Source organism: Macrobrachium nipponense, chromosome 5 (genome assembly GCF_015104395.2).
Source record: "Macrobrachium nipponense isolate FS-2020 chromosome 5, ASM1510439v2, whole genome shotgun sequence".
Taxonomy (NCBI): domain Eukaryota; kingdom Metazoa; phylum Arthropoda; class Malacostraca; order Decapoda; family Palaemonidae; genus Macrobrachium; species Macrobrachium nipponense.
In genome coordinates this window covers 78569489-78589323 of record NC_061107.1, presented here as the reverse complement: position 1 = coordinate 78589323, position 19835 = coordinate 78569489, and the positions used below count along the sequence as shown (strand labels likewise).

The 19835-nt window shown below is 41.0% G+C and overlaps 1 protein-coding gene across 1 annotated transcript in view; it reads right to left on the bottom strand.

Moving 5' to 3' along the window:
• Positions 1–19835, bottom strand: part of LOC135215442 (large ribosomal subunit protein uL1-like) — a gene marked incomplete at its 5' end in the record, with an annotated part of 37797 nt that overhangs the window by 1891 nt on the left and 16071 nt on the right. The window contains 5 exon segments of the mRNA XM_064250104.1: positions 1309–1413; positions 1936–2054; positions 2824–2938; positions 17133–17300; positions 17981–18100. Coding sequence (XP_064106174.1) covers positions 1309–1413; positions 1936–2054; positions 2824–2938; positions 17133–17300; positions 17981–18100 — 627 coding nt within the window.

The following is a 19835-nucleotide window of genomic DNA, read 5'->3' as shown; positions in this document are numbered from 1 at the left end:
TATAAGAAAAGATCTCATTACCAACCAACCAACCCCCATCATCATCATCAATCATCAATCATCAATCATCATCATCATCATCAATCATCAATCATCATCATCATCATCATCATCATCATCAATCATCATCATCATCATCATCATCATCATCATCATCATCAGGATTGTACCTGGGGACATCAGGATGGAGTTTGGAATAGAAAAATGTGCCTTAGTCAACATACAAAAGGGCAAAGTAACAAGGACTGAAGGGATAAAGCTACCAGATGGGAACAGCATCAAACACATAGATGAGACGGGATACAAATACCTGGGAATAATGGAAGGAGGGGATATAAAACATCAAGAGATGAAGGACACGATCAGAAAAGAATATAAGCAGAGACTCAAGTCAAAACTCAACACCGGAAATATGATAAAAGCCATAAACACATGGGCAGTGCCAGTAATCAGATACAGCGCAGGAATAGTGGAATGGACGAAGGCAGAACTTCGCAGCATAGACCAGAAAATGAGGATACATATGACAATACACAAAGCACTACACCCAAGAGCAAATACGGACAGACTATGCATAACACGAAAGGAAGGAGGGAGGGGACTACTAAGCATAGAGGACTGCGTCAACATTGAGAACAGAGCACTGGGGCAATATATGAAGACCAGTGAAGACGAGTGGCTCAAGAGTGCATGGGAAGAAGGACTGATAAAAGTAGATGAAGCCCCAGAAATATACAGAGACAGGAGAAAGACAAGCAGAACAGAGGTATGGCATAACAAACCAATGCACGGACAATACATGAGACAGACTAAAGAACTAGCCAGCGATGACACGTGGCAATGGCTACTGAGGGGAGAGCTCAAGAAGGAAACTGATTGACAAAATCAAAAAGAAAGTATCACTCATTGATGTCGCAATACCATGGGACACCAGAGTTGAAGAGAAAGAAAGGGAAAAAATGGATAAGTATCAAGACCTGAAAATAGAAATAAGAAGGATATGGGATATGCCAGTGGAAATTGTGCCCATAATCATAGGAGCAGTATGCACGATCCCAAGATCCTTGAAAAGGAATCTGGAAAAACTAGAGGCTGAAGTAGCTCCAGGACTCATGCAGAAGAGTGTGATCCTAGAAACGGTACACATAGTAAGAAAAGTGATGGACTCCTAAGGAGGCAGGATGCAACCCGTAACCCCACACTATAAATACCACCCAGTCGAATTGGAGGACTGATAAATAAAGAAAATAATAATAATAATAATTATAATACATCCACATATTGAGTTTACTTTCCAACTCAACTTACCAATGATAAAAGGTCAGTTGATTTTCTCTGCTTAGGTTTCTTACTGTCTATTGCTTTTAATAGACAGGCAAAATTATCTTCCAGCTGCTCATCTGTCATACTCAGCTGGAAGAAATAAAATAAAATTTAAAACAAATACGAATTCTTATTGAAAAATATCGCTTAACTCTTATTGAAAAATAATTCTTAATTGAAAGTAAAATAAAATGACTGTGTAATATCTTAACTAAATATACTGAAGTATGAAAACAATTACAATTGGAACCTATTTCAATTATAATTTAATTACCTCCTAAACAACTAACAAAAATAATTCAATAAACAGACAAATTTAAGTGTAATAATGCAGGACAATGTCTATGCCAAAGAAGGAATACATATCTTTAAAATTATATAAACAAAATCTATATCTAGCTAATTATGTTTTAGTAGCCAGAATACTTATAGGAAGCAATTAGATATTTGTGATGCCTTTTATGCACACAGATTGGTAGGTGTCATGTCACCTACCAAACAAAATACCATAAACAATCTTCTTTGATACGGCAATGGTAATGTGACAATAAAAAAAATTTGATTGCATTAATAAGGACACTATAGTCCTAAAATAAACCACTTTGTACCAACCCTTCCAAATGGAACCTCAATGGTACCAAAGTCTTGGTGGTATTTGTCTTTAGTAGATTTGTATTCCACGCCATGTAAAAATCGATCTATGATGGGTATAAGGTCAGAGCCTGCTGTACCTGTAAGAGAAACGGACACAATCAGGAGAGGAATCAACATCCTTAATCTAATCTTGACATTATTGATATCGGGTTGTTAGACATTGCTAATTTCAGGAAGAGAACAATTGAATAAAAGCAAGAGTAATACTGAATTTCTTCAAATGTGTAAGAATATTCTTTATACAGAGCCTGAATGAGTTAATGGAAAATGAAATAAAATATAATTTTTTATATATTTTACCTCTGTTTCTTAATATGAATTCAATTTTTAACCTGATACCAAGTATTCATATTCTTTTTACCTCATTACTTATTTAGCAAAAAATTACTTTATACGTATTGTAAACAGCAATCAATGCTTACAGTACAAAGTTAAATTTCATCTGAAAGTTTGGCTTTAAAATTTTTTTTTATATCAGTTTGAGTGAGGCTACTCAGGACTAGAATAAGATCCCATGTCAGAGGCTTGAGTTCTCTTGGTGAACAGGATTGCTCGAAACTCTGGATGAAGAGGTGTCCATGCCTTTCAGGTGTAGGACCAACCCCAAGGCACCCCTGTAGACTTTGACAGCAGAGATGGATGGACCTTTCTCGCTTAACTTGAAGCTTCACAAGTTATCGCCTTAAGGGCACCCTACTGGTTAGTAAGTTGAAATCATTAGTAAGGGCCTCCAGAGTTCATTACTCAAAAACTCTCCAGTACCTAGCACTCTTTAAATAAGCAGCATAAAGTATGAAAAAGCTGAAAAATGAAAGGGTAAATTCATAAAACAAGACCTTCACTTACCATTTCTAGTGTTAGGAAACTGTCTCTTCATCAAGCCACGAATTGCAACAAGTTCAGGCAAAATGTCCGCTTCACTCACGACATAATTGAATTCCTGCAAATTTACTTCATCTTTCTGTAAGGAAAAAACAGTGATCCTATACTGATACAATTTCCAAACCTTGAAATTCTAAGAACCTAAAAACATTAAAAATATTCATCACAATCTTTATTCTTAACACTTTTGAACATGTTCCAGCAATTTCCTTATTTATAAGATGATTTTCCCATTACTATACACATTAATCATGAATCTCAGAGTTTTGTAGTCAACTAAATATCCACTCTATTTGCTTCATATCAATAGGATGCTCATATTTACCAGTAATTCTGCAATCCATTTACATTTCACTGATATTGGTGAAACTCATTTTTCTTTGTTAAAAAAGTTATTTCACAGACAGTATTGAAGATGGTGTAACTGTCTGAATATGTATGTTGGAACTCCATCCTTTTGAACATAAAATAACAAAGATGACAATAATGCAGCCAAAGCTGCAATCTTGGCCAGATCAAAAGCATTCCTGCCAGGGACTCTTTTAACATCTCTAAAACCCAACACATCCGAGAAATTGTACTTTTATGGATTAATGATTCTGATAACACATAAAAAACTGAAAAAAACCACTGTTGGATTGTGGCCTTCTTTCACTAAAGTTTAAGGGGGCCGGCTAATGCCTTTCTTTAAGGACAGGACTTTGATATTCATACCACTTAATAAGGCGACTTGGGACATCTCCAAACCGCATATGATTTTCGCCTCTGACCTTCGGTGTTGTGACGCCAGGGCGATTTATCGCGAAAATAACCATTTTTCAAATTATATCTCCTCCCTTGATATTTAATATTAAAACCTGGGATTACTACCATATATAGACCTGATGTAGACCTCCAATCAAATGAGGAGTTTTTTTTCTAAAAGTAATTTTTTTGCTAGATATGAATTTTTCATTATGGTAAAAAAATAAACCCTATAAATTAGGAAAACAAAATTTATAAAAAAAAAAAAGACGAAACAAAAATTGGAAAAAAGGGCTTGATTTGATTGTTCTATAACGTCTTTCTGAATTATGTACCAAATTCCAATGTTATAGCTTTAAAATTAAGTGAGAAGATAGATTTTGAAGGTCAATAACAATAGTTTTGAGATACGGGCGTTCAGTTTTTCTTCGTATATTTTTATAATGACAATGTTGGTAAATAATGATTATTATGAATGTATATTTTTTTTTATGTATTAATAAACCAAAACTATTTTATTTATCATAATTTAATCATAAATGATGATCCCTTTGCTCATATATTGTAGCTTGGGGCACTGCGTCAGGCAAGACGGGGCACTCCTTCCTACGCAACTCTCCCTCTCTCTCCTTCACTAACTCGGCTTATTACAGCGAATTTTCTTCTTCTGTATGTTACCCAGATGTTTTCCTAGTATTTTCCGTTTTGGCATGATGAAATTCTTGCCGAAACAAAAATAAACAAACGTAAATGCAAGAGAATGTCAAGAGGTGAAATTCGAAGTTGTACTCTCTTTTTACAAAGACAATGTTAATAAATTATGATAATTATGAATTTCATATTCCTTTTTGGGTATTAATAAACCAAAACTATGTTATTTATCATAAATTAAGATCCCTTTGCTCAAAGATCATAGCCTTGGGGACAGTGTGACGTGTGCTTCAGGCAAGACAGGTGCGTTTGCTTACTACGCAACCCTCCCTCTCTCTCTTCACTAACTACGCTAATATCGCATATATTATGATATTCTGCAATCATATTAGAGCGAATTTTCTTTTCTTCATCTTTATGTTAGCGAGATGTTTTCCTTGTCTTTTCCTCATTGGCATGATGAAATTCTTGCCGAAACATAGATAAGCATATGTAAAAAGCAAGCGAATGTCAGAGGTGAAACTCGAACGTGTAGTCTACTTGAAGTCTGTGCTCCTACTGATCATGGTTGAACTTGATACTTCCCTCTGTGACCCACGAAATCTCTACAGATGCCATTTCTCACAATTTCTTTGACATTAATTATCAAAATTTACGATAACAGAAGAAATATTGCACTTTCTTGTACAGATGAATGTTTTAGGCTTATTGAGATATGTTTACTAATTACCCTGTAACTACGAAAGTAAGAGGAATTTTGACGAAATATTTCGTATACATATTCTAAATTGCCATATGAAGCTCCATGAATTTTTTCATAACTTTGCATTTTCCGCCCTATACCACCATATACGTATATAGGGGTTCTGGCCGGCCCCCTTAACCCTTAAACGCCGACTGGACGTATTTTACGTCGACATTTTTTGTCTCTCGGGTGCCGACTGGACGTATTTTACGTCGACATACAAAAGTTTTTTTTTAATTCGCGGAAAAATACTTTTAGGCCTACCAGCCAAAAACTCTTGAATCACGCGCCTTGGGGGATGCTGGGAGTTTACGGATCAAGGTGTTGTTTTGTTTACAATCGTTATGCAGGCGCGCAAGCGCGAATTTCTTTATTGCCGCACTAAAAAGTATCTGTGACACATCTCGGAAATTATTTCGTCACTTTGACATAATTTTTTTACCATTTTAAATTAGCCGTTACATGGAGTATTATATATGAAAATGTGCGCATTTTTATGTTGAATACAACAAAAAAAATACTCATGATTGTAGCTTTTATCAGTTTTGAGATATTTTCATATAAATAACGATAAGTGCCAAAATTTCAACCTTCGGTCAACTTTGACTCTACCGAAATGGTCGAAAAACACAATTGTAAGCTAAAACTCTTATATTTTAGTAATATTCAATCATTTAACTTAATTTTGCAACTAATTGGAAGTCTCTAGCACAATATTTCGATTTATGGTGAATTTATGAAAAAACTTTTTCCTTACGTCCGCGCGGTAACTCTCCGAAAATATCATACATGCGATTGTGGTAGGTAATGTTTGCACCATTTTAAATTAGCCCATTAAAATAAAAGTTTTATATATGAAAATGTGCGCAATTTCATGCACAATACAACTAAAACAACCATGGTTTGTAGCTTTTTTATCAGTTTTGAAATACTTTTCCATATAAACAAAAAATTTTATAAGTGACAAATTTTAGAAAAACCTTCGGTCAACTTTGACTCTACCGAAATGGTCGAAAACGCAATTGTAAGCTAAAATGCTTATATTCTAGTAATATCAAGCATTTACCATTCATTTTCAAACAAATTGTAAGTCTCTAGCACAATATTTCGATTTATGGTGAATTTATGAAAAAACTAACATTTTCTTTACGTCCGCGCGGTAACTCTTCCGAAAAAATCATACGTGCGATTGTGGTAATGTTTGCACCATTTTAAATTAGCCGTTACATAACGTTTTATATATGAAAATGTGCGCAATTTCATGTATAATACAACAAGAAATAGTTGAAGGTTGAAGCTTTTCTCATTTTCGAAATATTTGCATATAAATCACGATAAACAGAAAAAAAACCACGTTCGGTCAAATTTGACTCTACCTAAATGGTCGAAAAACGCAATTGTAAGATAAAACTCTTACAGTCTAGTAATATTCAGTCATTTATCTTCATCGTGAAATAAATTCGAAGTCTCTAGCACAATATTTAAATTTATGGTGAATTTTTAAAAAAACTTTTCCTTCCTCCGCGCGCGGATTCTCCGCCACAAATCTCCGAAATTTGTAAGTCCCATTCTCGGAATATTTGCTCCGTTTCATATTTAGCATTCATAGATTTTATATATGAAAATGTGTGCAATTTTATGTAGAATAAAACGAAAAAATATTTGAAAGTTGTAGCTTTTCTTATTTCCGAAATAATTGCATATAAAAAAATATATATAAAAAAAATTCGACATTCGGTCAATTTAACTCGTCGATATGGTCAAAAACTGCATTTTGTAAGCTAATATTCTTACAGTATAGTAATATTCAATCATTTGTCTTAATTTTGAAAGAAATTGGAAGTCTCTAGGACAATATTTAGATTTTATGGTGAATTTTGAAAAAAATGACAATTTGTCCAAAATTGCATTTTTCCTAACTATACAAACCATGAGGTGGCCTTTTACAATAGGAAGGTACTAGCGGCAGCTGGATAGGTCGTTGTAAGCTTTCGAACAAGGGGTTCGGTAGTTAACTGCTTGTCCGACAGCGCGCGCGGCGCGACTGGTAGGTAAACAAAACACTTTTGTTTTCTTTTGGCCCAAGCAAAAACTGCAGAGTGAGGGGTGGCATGAGGTGGGAGGGGCTATGTGTAAAAGGACCTCAGGTTTGTATAGTTAGGAAAAATGCAATTTTGGACAAATTGTCATTTGTTCCGACACGGCATACAAACCTTCGGTCCTTTTACAATAGGAAGACTCACTTCTTGGTGGGAGGAATCTGAGTCTTTTGTGAACAGACTGGTGTTCGCCCAACCTTGGAAGCCTCCCTGGTCGTAAGAGCGAGGGAGGGATCCAAGCCTCTGTCCGATTGATCGGGGTGGGGTGCACCGCAGGATCAAATGTCAGACCTCTGGACCAAGTACTAAGAGAGAGGCAAGCGTATCTCTTCGTACCAAGCAAACAAGAAACAAGTTCCTATTTGCAAGAGGCAACAACGTTATGGTTTGTCTCTTGTTGGCATCCACTTCCCCCCCCTTGTAGGAGGAAGTGTGGATATTCGCTCCCATCCCTAGTGAAAGGGATAGGATGGGCTCTGTCGAGTAGCTCACCGGCATCTCGTCCTTATCCAGCAAAGGTGATGACCGTATCCCTCTACCCACAGTAGAGGGGTAGAAAAAGATAGGAAGAGAAGCCAGTCACTCTCTCATTCACTTATCTATTCTTACAGTCACACCAGGACTCGAATGCTGTTCAGCCTGCTAGGGTCTGGGTTAGCTACACAACGTGTTGAGCAGCCACCACGGTCCTAAGGAAAACGATCCAAGGACCTGTGGGCAATATCCAAACAAAAGGTAGAAGGAGGTGACCAGTGGTCTGGTTGTACCAGACCCCTGCCTTCAGCCTGCGCCACGGAGAAGTTTCTTGTGTAACTCGAGGGAGTGACTTCTAGGTCATCTTGGTGCTGACGAAGAGTCTTCAACACTCCGCCTGGGATGTCGAGTTTCTTCAGAAAGCGCGGTCGCGCTTTCACAGGACAAAGCAGCATCTCACTTCGCAATCGAAGGCGGTGAAGTCCATTAGGGAGGGGACTGTGAAGGACTCTACGATCGTCAGGAACCGAAGGGTTCAGAGTCTTCGCTACGAATTCGGTACGAAATCGAGCGTCACGAATCCCCATCCCCTGGATGCTTGACTTCGCAGGCAAAGTCATGCAATTACCTCAGAGGAAAAGAAGGGAATTGTCGAATGACCTATCCCTCTTCTCGACTTCGGTGATGTCCTGTACCATACTGGTCTATCCGTCTGCAGCGAAGTTGTTGTTCTCGGTAGTGGATAGGACACCGACACTCAATGTTGGGTGTCGATGGTATGGGTACTGTGACAAGCCGTTAGGACGAAGAAAAGATTGTTATGGAACAACCGAACTAAGTCCACAGCGAAGTTCGTAACAGACTTGGGCGCTCTGACAGCTGCCTACTGACTGCGTTCGGTAGGAGGCAAGTTGTCCAAGCACCCGAGCAAGTCACGTGACCTTCGCCTTAACAGGGTTATGCCAAGAGACTAAACAATAATTTGTTCGTCACCGATGCCAGAAGGCAAGGTGATGACTCTCTTAAGGCATGTGCCCAACAGGCGAAAGTCAATTGCCTTCTAGAGACCGCGGTCCTTGATGGCAAGATATCTCATAGTATAGTTGATTCTCGGGTAGGAGAAACAACACTATGTGACGTTGAAGACGAAGGTGTACAGAAAAATGCAACCTACGTCTTCACAGCTGAACCGAGAGAGGATTCTCAAGATTCTGACCTGTGCTACAAAGACTGAGAACGCTAACCGCTATTGATTGCTGTCCGGTGAGGACCGTAGTTGCAATAAAAGCGGAGCGCTTCCAGTAATGAAGACAGGGCGGGAACTACTGCTGAAGAACTGCTTCTCATGGGCTGAACATTTGGAAGTAGAGCTGTCAGGTCGGAGAGTAGGCGATCTCTGACATATCTGTTAATTCGGGGCGAGCAATGAAATTGCCCACCTACGAATACGAGATATTTTGAAGACAAACTCAGATGTCTGCAAAAATCATTCGCATTATCGCAGTGCGATGCAGCGGTTGACTAGTACAGACTTCTGTTACCGTGCGGTAAACAGAAAGATGACAGAGTCCAAGAGATATCTCTGTTGAAAATTCTCGCAATGTCGAAGGCGATGAAATCGAGCGTCACAGCAGTAGATGGTCCTTCATTATTGCGAGAATCCCCGTTAATCAGAGACCTAAGTCCATGATTGTTGGGCAGAGATACGGTTCGGTAGTCAATCCAACCAGGGAGAGAGAGACGTAACCGACCGTGCATCTCAGAGACCTAGCTGATACTGAGCCGCTATCAGGCAGTTCAATACGCAGTAGCTCTCGGTGACTCGTCATCCTGAGTTGCCAGGTAATCCATTATTCCACGAAGGAATGCATTCGGCTAGAACCATCGAGCATAAAGAATACGCTCGAAGCAATTATATTTAACCGAAAACGGATTTCGGTAAATACAAAAGCTGATTTGGTGTTGTCATGACAATACCAAGTATCTAAAATCGAAACTGATAACTGCTGGGAGGTTGCAGGCAACCCCGAGTTGCAGTTCGATTAAGATACAATTCGTCTCGGTCACAAACCGTAGAGTTAACTACGGTATGCGCCCTACCCCACGGACAATTCAACTGTTAAAGAATCATGTCGCGAGGGTAATATACGTAGTATATTTTTGTAGGTTCTGTACCACGACCTCCATCCTAAATTCTTTTCCCCTCGAGGAATGAGAATAAGGATTGGAGATCGACCGCCTTCGTTCTCTTATTCAAGAGAGTGAAGGAGAAGTCTTTCCCAAAGGAAAGCTTCAATGGTGAACAGAATACCGAAGACGATAGTTCAAGCCAAACTGGTAAGTTTCCCGTCCGTTCTTCTCTATTCCAGGTTAAGCGCCTACTGTGAGATACTCTTCTTTCAGCAGCGGTCTTCTTCCAAATGCTAGAAATTACAGGAATTCGAGCATAAGCGAGGTTCCCGATTATCGTGTAACAATTATCGGGGATTCTCGCTCACTTTGGACCGTGGTCTCGCCTGAGTGTTTGGAGATCGTAAAACTCGAACACTCTGAGTGCGCTGACAAATTCCGTAGAATTCTAAGCACTCTGCGAAACCCCCCACCGAATTCGTCAGACGATATCGGCTGGTGGTCCTCTCGATTCCCGTAGAAATCGAGAAAGGGGCAGGATCCCTCCTCAATGACCGGGGCTTACGTCAGGTAGGACCCGAAGGTCCCCCCGGTAGCGCAGCCCCCCTAACGTGGGATCTTACAGAGAAATCTCTGTAGGATCCCTCCCCTTTCCCTCGTAGCCGTAAGCAGAGAGGGAATGGGGGAGGAATTGGATACTGGCTCGCCTTCCCAGCGGATCTAGCAGTTGGAGAAGAAAAGGAGCAGCCATCGCCTTACGGCGATGGCCTCTCAGAGCCTGGGAAAACGTATCGTCAGGAGAAAACGTTTTCCGAGGAGGGTTTACGAACTCATACTGTAGGTAAGTGTCTGCCGCCACTGTTGAACGTCGTCTGGGTGGGGCTGATCGACACCTGACAGTAGAGAGCCGATACCGCTCCGACTCATTCCAGTCCTCGTCGAGGTCGAAACCTCAGGAGGACCGAAGGGGTATTTAAATACGGTGTCCGAAGACACGTATAAACGCCTCTGTCGCAGTAGAGGAGGTGAAGTAAGTAGCTTGTTCGACCGTCCAGAACTGAGAGAGCCTTCTTGTCCGGAGACGAGAGACTACCTGGTTCAACACAGTCGCAAGCTCCGATCGCGGCCGACCCACCGTCGATTTGGGTTCCCTCCGGGCCCCAAAACGACTCGAGCCGAGACGTGGCTCTGCTGGTGGGAGCGGCGATCCTTCCCCGAGGTCATTGTGCTGACGAATCAGCGCCGTAACCTCGGCAAGTTCCTCTGGGTCTCGAAGTCACAGCATCTTGCAGAGTGGGACCGTTAAGCCCTTCGAACGAGAGCATATTCCGAGAACCTTCCTCCTAAGAAGGGGGAACAGCGACAGCCCTCTCGGTCTTCCCCATCCACTTGCGCATACGCCCTGGCCGGTCCAAGAACCGTGCCTGGCACGTAGGGCGTTGTGGTGGGATCATGAGGGGCGCACCCTCACGATCACTCCCTCAATACCTCGCTCCTCCCGGTGTAACCCGAGGTTGGTTGAAGGTACGGGAGAGGCAGACCTGACGCTCCCTCGTTGGCTCGCTGGCAGAACCAGCAGGCTTGGAGGGCTGGCAGGCGATCGTCAACCCGCGGTGGCGATCGAGCTGCAGGCCTGGTCGAACCGTCTCGCTGTGGAGAACGGCTGGACTGAGCACAGCGGCCCCGATCTCGAGTGTCAGAAGAGCTGGTGCGGTTCCGTACCCGATCGCTCTCTGTGAGAGCGACGGTCAGGCGACCTGCAGGCTCCACTGTCACAGTGAGACCGGTGCTTGTCCTCCACGGCACGTCACGTCGCTGGGTTCCAGCCGTGGCTGGCACCGGCGAACGGGAGGACCTCTTCCCAGCCTCAGCCCGTGGCCGGTCGTGGACCGTCACGTCCCCTGGGTAGCCAGCTGTTCGCCGCGAGAGCGAGAGCTGGTCTGGTGAGAGTCGCGTGACGGCTGTCACCAGTCTTCCGCCCCGTGCCGTGAACCTGACGCTGAGCGGACTCAGAGGTCTGGTTCTGGCTGCACGGTCGCGTGGTAGGCGACCGTACACTCGGTACCTCCCACGAACGAGAGGCCGAGACGGACCCTGATGCAGTGGCAGCACCACTGACACCAGGCGAGGAAAGTACCGGTGTTAGCCGGTACCCCTATGGTCCCCGTAGTCTTCTCCCTTGCGGAAGAAGAGACGGGCCCCCCGCTCCCGAAGGAGCAGGAGGACCAGCGGAAGGAACCCTCCCGTCCCACCGAGGTGAGACGGGTCGAGAAGCTGCCCGAGGAAGCTTCTTAGGAGGGAGGAGGCGACCTTATTCTTCCTCGGCTGTAAAGCCTTAGAAGTCGAAGGGGAAGAAGAGGCGGCGGCCGACGACGATGTGGAAGAAGCGGAAAAGAAGATGAAGACGACGACCACGACACCTTCCTCCTCTTCTTCGTCAGCTTCCTCAGGACAGACGTAAGATCTGCTATCCAGGGCGGAGCCGGGGCTGCTGTAGCCGAAGCCACAGGGCCCGGACGCACCTGTACAGACAGACCAAAGTCTGGGGTAGTACCACCACGAACAGGGACGACATCAGCAGGTATGGGCATCTCAGGAACAGCAGGCACGGCCAGCACATCATTCGGTAGGGACAAGCCAGCGCAGCAACGGCAGGAACAGCCAGTGCAGCAACGGCAGGGACAGCCAGCGCAGCAACTGCATCCAGAATCGGCAGGTACGGCAGGCAGCACCGGAAACACAGGAAGTGGAGCAGCAGCCAGCAACATCCTGGTACCGGCGGCAGGTCCAGGGGCGAGTTCTAGGGCAGCGGAAGTGTGGTCGCTGCAGCGCGGCAACCACGAGCGCGCGGCACAGCCCCCCTCTCGGTACTGGCGAACGGCAACTTCACAGCGGCTGTAGGCAAGACTGAAACCACGTGAGGCGAGTACACCAGGTGAGGAGGGACGTCGTCACCTGGTTGCGTGGTCACCACTCCATGGGTGACCGCAGTAGGCCCAGACATAGAACCGCAGCCCTGGACACCAGCACGCTCTGCAATTGGAAGGACGCCCATACCTCACCAAGGTCCACGCTCGTGGCAGTAGCACCTGCGGAAATAATAGTAGTAGCGATTAATTGTGGGGAAATCCCCTCGTGCGGGGGTTTGATCCCTCCCGAACGAGTGGAAGACCCCTATACAATTGTACATCGGGCACCCGAGCGCCCTCCCCCGCGCTCGACGGATCGGGCGACTGCAGGGCGAGAACGAACGACGATAACCTCCCCCCCCCCCCCACCCCCCCACCCCCCCCCCCCCCCCAAGGGGAAGAGCCATCTGTGGGAACTGAGCGGGGGGGGGTCTCGTTCCCCACCCCCGCACAGTACCCATGTACGCAACAACAAAATAAGAGCCCAGAGCAATCGTGCCATCGCGGACGAATACAAGGCATAAGGATCAATTCCCTGACTGAGCGGAACTTGAACCAAATAATATTGATGCAATCAATAATAAGGAACAAAATGAAAATGCATCTTGCAAAACGATTCACTTCACAATGAATAAGGGCTCGGATCGAGCGCATTTGCGCCCTCGGTACCGAGCGCAAGGGTGAAAGGTTCCATTCCTTACCTTTATGGATCAAGGTTTCTGGAAACCTTGATCCATAATGAATTGATGCAATCAACAAATATATGAAAATGAAAAGACTACTGCGCTTGCGATTCACTTCATACAAATAAAAAGGGGAAGGATCAATTCCCGTGAATAGCGGAACATTGATCCCAGTCAACAAAGCAATCTCAATAAAAAAAAAAAAAAATGAAAATGAAAAAGAACTGCACTTGCGATTTCACTTCATTCAAAATAAAAAGGGGGAAGGATCAATCTGGGCCGGTAAGCTCGGAAACTGATCCAAAATGAGTATTGCTACAATAAAAAATAATATATGAAAATGAAAAAGAATACTGTACTTGCGATTCCACTTTCATACTGAATAAGTTTCCGTGCCGAGCGCATTCGTTTCGGCAACGGGCAGGGTACAGGTCAAAAAAAAATATAAATGAAAAGAGCACCTTACTTACGATTTTCATCTACACATTTCCAACCCAATATACGCTCGGAGCGAGCGCTCCCGCCCTCGGGGACCGAGCATACACAATACGAGGATCATTCTGGAAACTGAATTCCCGCAAATTACGCCCATTCGTTCGGCAACGGGCATACAGGTCAAAAAAATATAAATGAAAAGAGCACTTACTTACGATTTTCATCTACACATTTCCAACCAATATACGCGGAGCGAGCGCTCCCCGCCCTCGGGACCCGAGCATACACAATACGAGGATCATTCTGGGAAAATGAATTCCCGCAATTACGCCCTTCAGTTCCCGGCACTCGGGTAATCGGAGGGCGTTGTGAAGCCAAGATCCTTTAATTCACAATTGAATTCAATGAAATGATTGTACTTACAATTCAGTTTCACTAGATACATAGAAAAAGAAAACACAATCATGCGAAACGCAAACGACGATGAAGCGGGCAGAGAGCGATGATACACGTCCACACGCCAGCAGGCCGAAAGCAAAAGTGATTTGTTTGTACCTACCAGTCGCGCTAGCGCGCTCGCCTGTCGGACAAGCAGTTAACTACCGAACCCTTGTCGAAAGCTTACGACCTATCCAGCTGCCGCTAGTACCTTCCTATTGTAAAAGGACGAAGGTTTGTATGCCGTGTCGGAACAAAATGTGTTTACGTCCGCGCGTTACGAATTCATGCATTATTTTGTGAAATAACATTGTTTTTTCTCTGTGTTGCTTTTATCGTTTTACAATTTGTTATATACCAAAATGATTGCAATTTAGTGTACATTACAACGAAAAAAAAGTAACTTGTTACCTTTAACCGTTTTGCGCACAGCGCGATTTGAATACAATTATATATGAAATTTCGTTTTTGCGCTATCATACATTGCATTATTTATATATGATAATGATAAGTTTTTTCATTTCTGATGGTTGCATACTAAACTTCAGGCAATGACAAAAAAAGGAGCCAAAAATGAACTCTTAATCTTCAAAACTAAGCACGCTATGATTTTTTGAAAAAAATATTTTTTCCGCTTCCGTGCTCACTCTGAAACGTCTCCGGCACACGGGAGACATTTTTTTTTTACCGCTTTGGCGTTTAAGGGTTAATAAATAGCCCACATGTGCAGAGAATGCAGATCAGCTAAGAGTTAAATGAATAAGTGATGTAAAAACATCATCCACAAGTGAATGTCTAGTTTAGAAATGAATCAATTAAGGAAACTGGTAAAACTATCTTAATCTTTTTTTGGGGGAAATTCAATTATTGCAATTTAAGGGGACCGCCTCAGTTGGGGGGGAGGGTATCGAAATATTGCCTGGAGCAATTATGTTTTGCTACCCATTTATAATTCACCTAATGGAAAGTTACTACAAAAGGTTCATAAATTTCTATCCATTCATTTTTTTATATTAATTTTTTTCCCGATTTTTAGATGCATTGCTTTAAAACCCTAAGGCTTCCTTAGTTTTTAACTAAATCTTAATAACTAAAGAAATTAATACTCACAAAGAGTTGCTCTATCCAATGAATTGAGAAAGATTAAAAAAAAATAAAAATAAAAAAATTCAGCGATATATAAAAAAAATAATTTTTTTATTTAATGACTTAATTCAAAAATTCATAAAATATAGAAATTGGAATAATTTGAAAATCCTTCCAATTCTTTCGATGTAGAATTTATCAAGGATTTCAATGGTATTTGAATTTTGAAAATAGGACAACAAATAAATAAGCCTTAGGGTTTTAAAGCGACCCATATACTGAAAAACATAGTTTTGAGATATTGCGTGTTAAAGTTTGCATAATGAAATTCTCAGTGAAAACCACATAGGCATCAATATAAAAATTTACTTAAGCTTGATTTTCTTATTCTAACTGCATACTTCTATGTAATACTACTCCCCCCACTTTAACAAAAAATGGCTATTAAACCCCCCCAGGGGGTGGGTATCATGAGGCACCACCCCACTCATTGTCGTCAGCTAGGCCTGGGAGGTGATGAATGCACATGCTTCATCTTGGTGTTCTTTCTTGTTATCTTTTTAAGTCTTTCTTTCAACCTTTCTCTAGCTAATGTATGCTTTCTTGACTGCTTCTTCCTTGGCATTTTGATAAATAAACAAGAAAAAACGCACTTAGATTTAAAGAGTTCTTGACAACTCCGGCTCAGAAGTGAACGGTATGGTTACATCAAAGGTATGCGGGTTACTGATGTGTTTGTGTAGCTGCTCTTCCTGCCTCTCTGCTTCAAAAAGCGTAGGATGGGAAAAATATCGTACAACAAATATGATTACCTATGGAAAATTTATGTAAAACGCAACGGAACGAAAGGATATCAAAACATCGTATTTTTCGTGATATTTTCATTGCGAATACTTTCACAAAAATCATTTTTGACCCACTTACAGGTTAGCTACAGCACTAATATTTTACGTCTGGCTGTGGCACACATCAATGTTACCAGAAATTAGTAAAACTCGATTTCGCCCTCCGACCTCAAAATTGTCGTATTTCAGGCCTCCCAACTGAGGCGGTCCCCTTAAGAGAGCTATAACTGAATTTCAGTATTGAACAATTGTATAAATGATTACATAAGAGCCATAAACATACAAGACAGGAATAATGTACAAGCAATACAATGTTGGGATAAAAGGGATAAAAACCATACAATGAATTTTGAAGAAAGCAAATTACAGCAGTGCAAAAGCAATGCAAAATAATCAATAGGTCATTTGTCAACTCACTAACCACAATATTATAGTTAGAACCAAAACATTCAGCTGCCTAGATAACATGAACAAATTAGTCCCTAAAAGAGTGAGGCTTACTAATCTGGTCAGGCTCAAACTGGGCACTATCATGACTGTAAGAGAAGGTTTACTGATAATCCCCAGACTGAAACATGCGAAAAGATTTACAAGAACTATATGGAATTATACAATGAACTGAAGAGAAGATCAAGAACTAGGAGAAATATAACAGACACTTCAATAAAAATCAAAGTAAATTCATGAACTGCATGAAAATAAAACGACTCAAAATGTTCAAAAGACATCAAAAAGTGAAACATGCAAATTCAGGTTATTCAAGTTGGATTTATTATAAGAAAAAGTATTGCATCCAAGAACTCAAAAGGAACTTTATGAGCAAAATGTTTAATAAAATGTTGACAACATGAATTCATACTAGTTAAAAGATAGGAAACCTAAAACACTATTAACAAAAAATAACAATAACTGAGAAAAAATGTTTTGGAACTTTATTACTCCTGAAAGATTTTGAGCAAAGATGTAAGTGATCTGCATGTTCAGGTACCATATATATTTAAAATTTAAACAAATTGCTGAATTATTATACAAACCTGGGCCATTTTGATAATTTCTGGACCTATGGCAAGGGCAGCTCCAGCTTGACGGGCATAATCAATTACCTCTTGTTTGCGAGATATGACAAGTAAATTTCGTTGCTGACCTGAATCAAAAGTATGGGGCAGATTCACAACTTCTGCAATTGGATCCATATAGCGATTCTGAAAGAAGGGAAACCTTTAATTACGTCTCCATAAACCTAATCAGCTTTAAACACTGACTTCTGTAAGTCACTTACATAATGACCAATATGCAGTAATCATTATTCAAAATCAAAATCCAAAGTACCCACGATAAACCAAATTTTGGGGGGTTCTTTTACCCTCATTAAATGTTAAAATCTCTATTAGTCTGTTTTGCCCAAGTCAACCTGTTCATGTACATATCTCCATTCATAAGGTTCTCAAAGTACTGCCTCTATCATTCCTATTACTCTCCATTTTCACATTTACCTTTTCCATTTTCATTTGTCATATCTTTCAAAGAAAATGCTAGCAAAAATCTAAATTCGCATCTCACTAAGTTTACCTTTGGGAAGTGTAGTACCTTGAACCAGATTACTTATACGTAGTATACATAATAAACTATCTGACATCTTGTGAAATATGTTAATAAGGGGTATATTATCACAAATTCTATTATACAATGCATAGAAGGAAGCACTACCAAATAACCATGATGAATAAATGGAGGCCTGTGAATAAATATAGTATGTACTATTTTCTCCTAATAATAATAATTTCATGGCCATTATATGATAGTAGTATACTGTAGACTAAGTAAGGGCACACTGTATATGCTAATCTAAAAATTCATGAAAAACGAATAAAAGATTACAAACCTTTTTATCCAAATTCAAGTAGAGCTCCATGTAAACATTTACACATGCATCTGGAACATTATACTGAGTCTCATGATGTGTTTCACGGTGCATTGCGATAGTTTCTCTCAAGCTATACATCTGAAAATACAATCAAATTACAAAAGTATTGCAACTTTCAGCAGATTAGATGACTGACAATGAAGTGTTGTACAGAAAGAACCTACACATAAAAAAGACCCAGAATAGCAGCTCCTTGTTCATTAATATATATCTATTGAGGGAAATCGAAAAATTCAAAATTAACCAAAGATGTACTTTTTCATCTTATGTGTATTATTTTGAAAAGGATATTACAGTATTCTTAGGAGGTTATAAGGTTAAAGTTTGTATTGCGGCATTGTGACTTAAGTTCAGCATGTATTATAATGAACCAGTTTAGATTTCTGTTCTTTAGTACTGAGTATTTTTAAAGCGTTATAAACTTCAAGTTTTTAGTATAGAGTATACATTATGATTACAATTTAGAAATTTAAAATTTGTTTCTAGGTACATATTTCATTTCAAATGTTAAATATCTGAACTTTTATCTATAAGTATTGTGACTGTAATATGACTGGGTATTCAAAGCACTCAGACTGATGCTGACAGCCCTTGCTCCTCTTCAATCCATTACTAACTTGTATGAAAACTATTATTGTTCCGACACGGCATACAAACCTTCGGTCCTTTTACAATAGGAAGGTACTAGCGGCAGCTGGATAGGTCGTAAGCTTTCGAACAAGGGGTTCGGTAGTTAACTGCTTGTCCGACAGGCGCGCGCGCGCGACTGGGAGGTAAACAAATCTTTTGCTTTCGGCCTGCTGGCGTGTAGACGTGTATCATCGCTCTCTGCCCGCTTCATCGTCGTTGCTTTCGCATGGTTGTGTTTTTCTTTTTCTATTTATCTATTGAAACTGAATTGTAAGTACAATCATTTCATATTTATTTCCATTGAATTCAATTGTGAATTAAAGGATGTTGGTTTCTCCACGCCCTCCGATTACCCGAGTGCCGGGACTGAAGGGCGTAAGTGCGGGAATTCATTTTTCCCAGAAATGATCCTCGTATTGTGTATGCTCGGTGCTGAGGGCGGGAGAGCGCTCGCTCCGAGCTTATATTTTGGTTGGAAATGTGTAGATGAAAATCGTAAGTAAGTGCCCTTTTCATTTATATTTTTTTGACCTGTATGCTCGTTGCCGAGCAAATGCGCTCGGCACGAAAACTTATTCTGTATGGAAGTGGAATCGCAAGTACAGTATTCTTTTTCATTTTCATATATTTATTTTGATTGTAGCAATACTCATTTTGGATCAGTTTTCGCTCTTACCCGGAAATTGATCCTTTCCCCTTTTTATTTGAATGAAGTGAAATCGCAAGTGCAGTTCTTTTTCATTTTCATATTTTATTGAGATTGCATTATTTACTTGGATCAATGTTTCCGCTATTTCCCGGGAATTGATCCTTCCCCTTTTTATTTTGTATGAAGTGAAATCGCAAGCGTAGTATTCTTTTTCATTTTTCATATATATTTTGATTGCATCAATTCATTATGGATCAAGGTTTCCGTTCATAATCGGAATGGATCCTTTTACCCTTGCGCTCGGTACCGAGGGCGCAAATGCGCTCTCTCCGAGCCCTTATTCATTGTGAAGTGAATCGTAATGCAAGATTCTTTTTCATGTTATTCCTTTTATTATTGATTGCATCAATATTTATTTTGGTTCAAGTTCTGCTCAGTCAAGGGAATTGACCTTATGCCCTTGCATTCGGTGCCGAGGGCACGATTGCTCTCGGGCTCTTATTATTATTGTTGGGTACATGGGTGCTTGAGCGG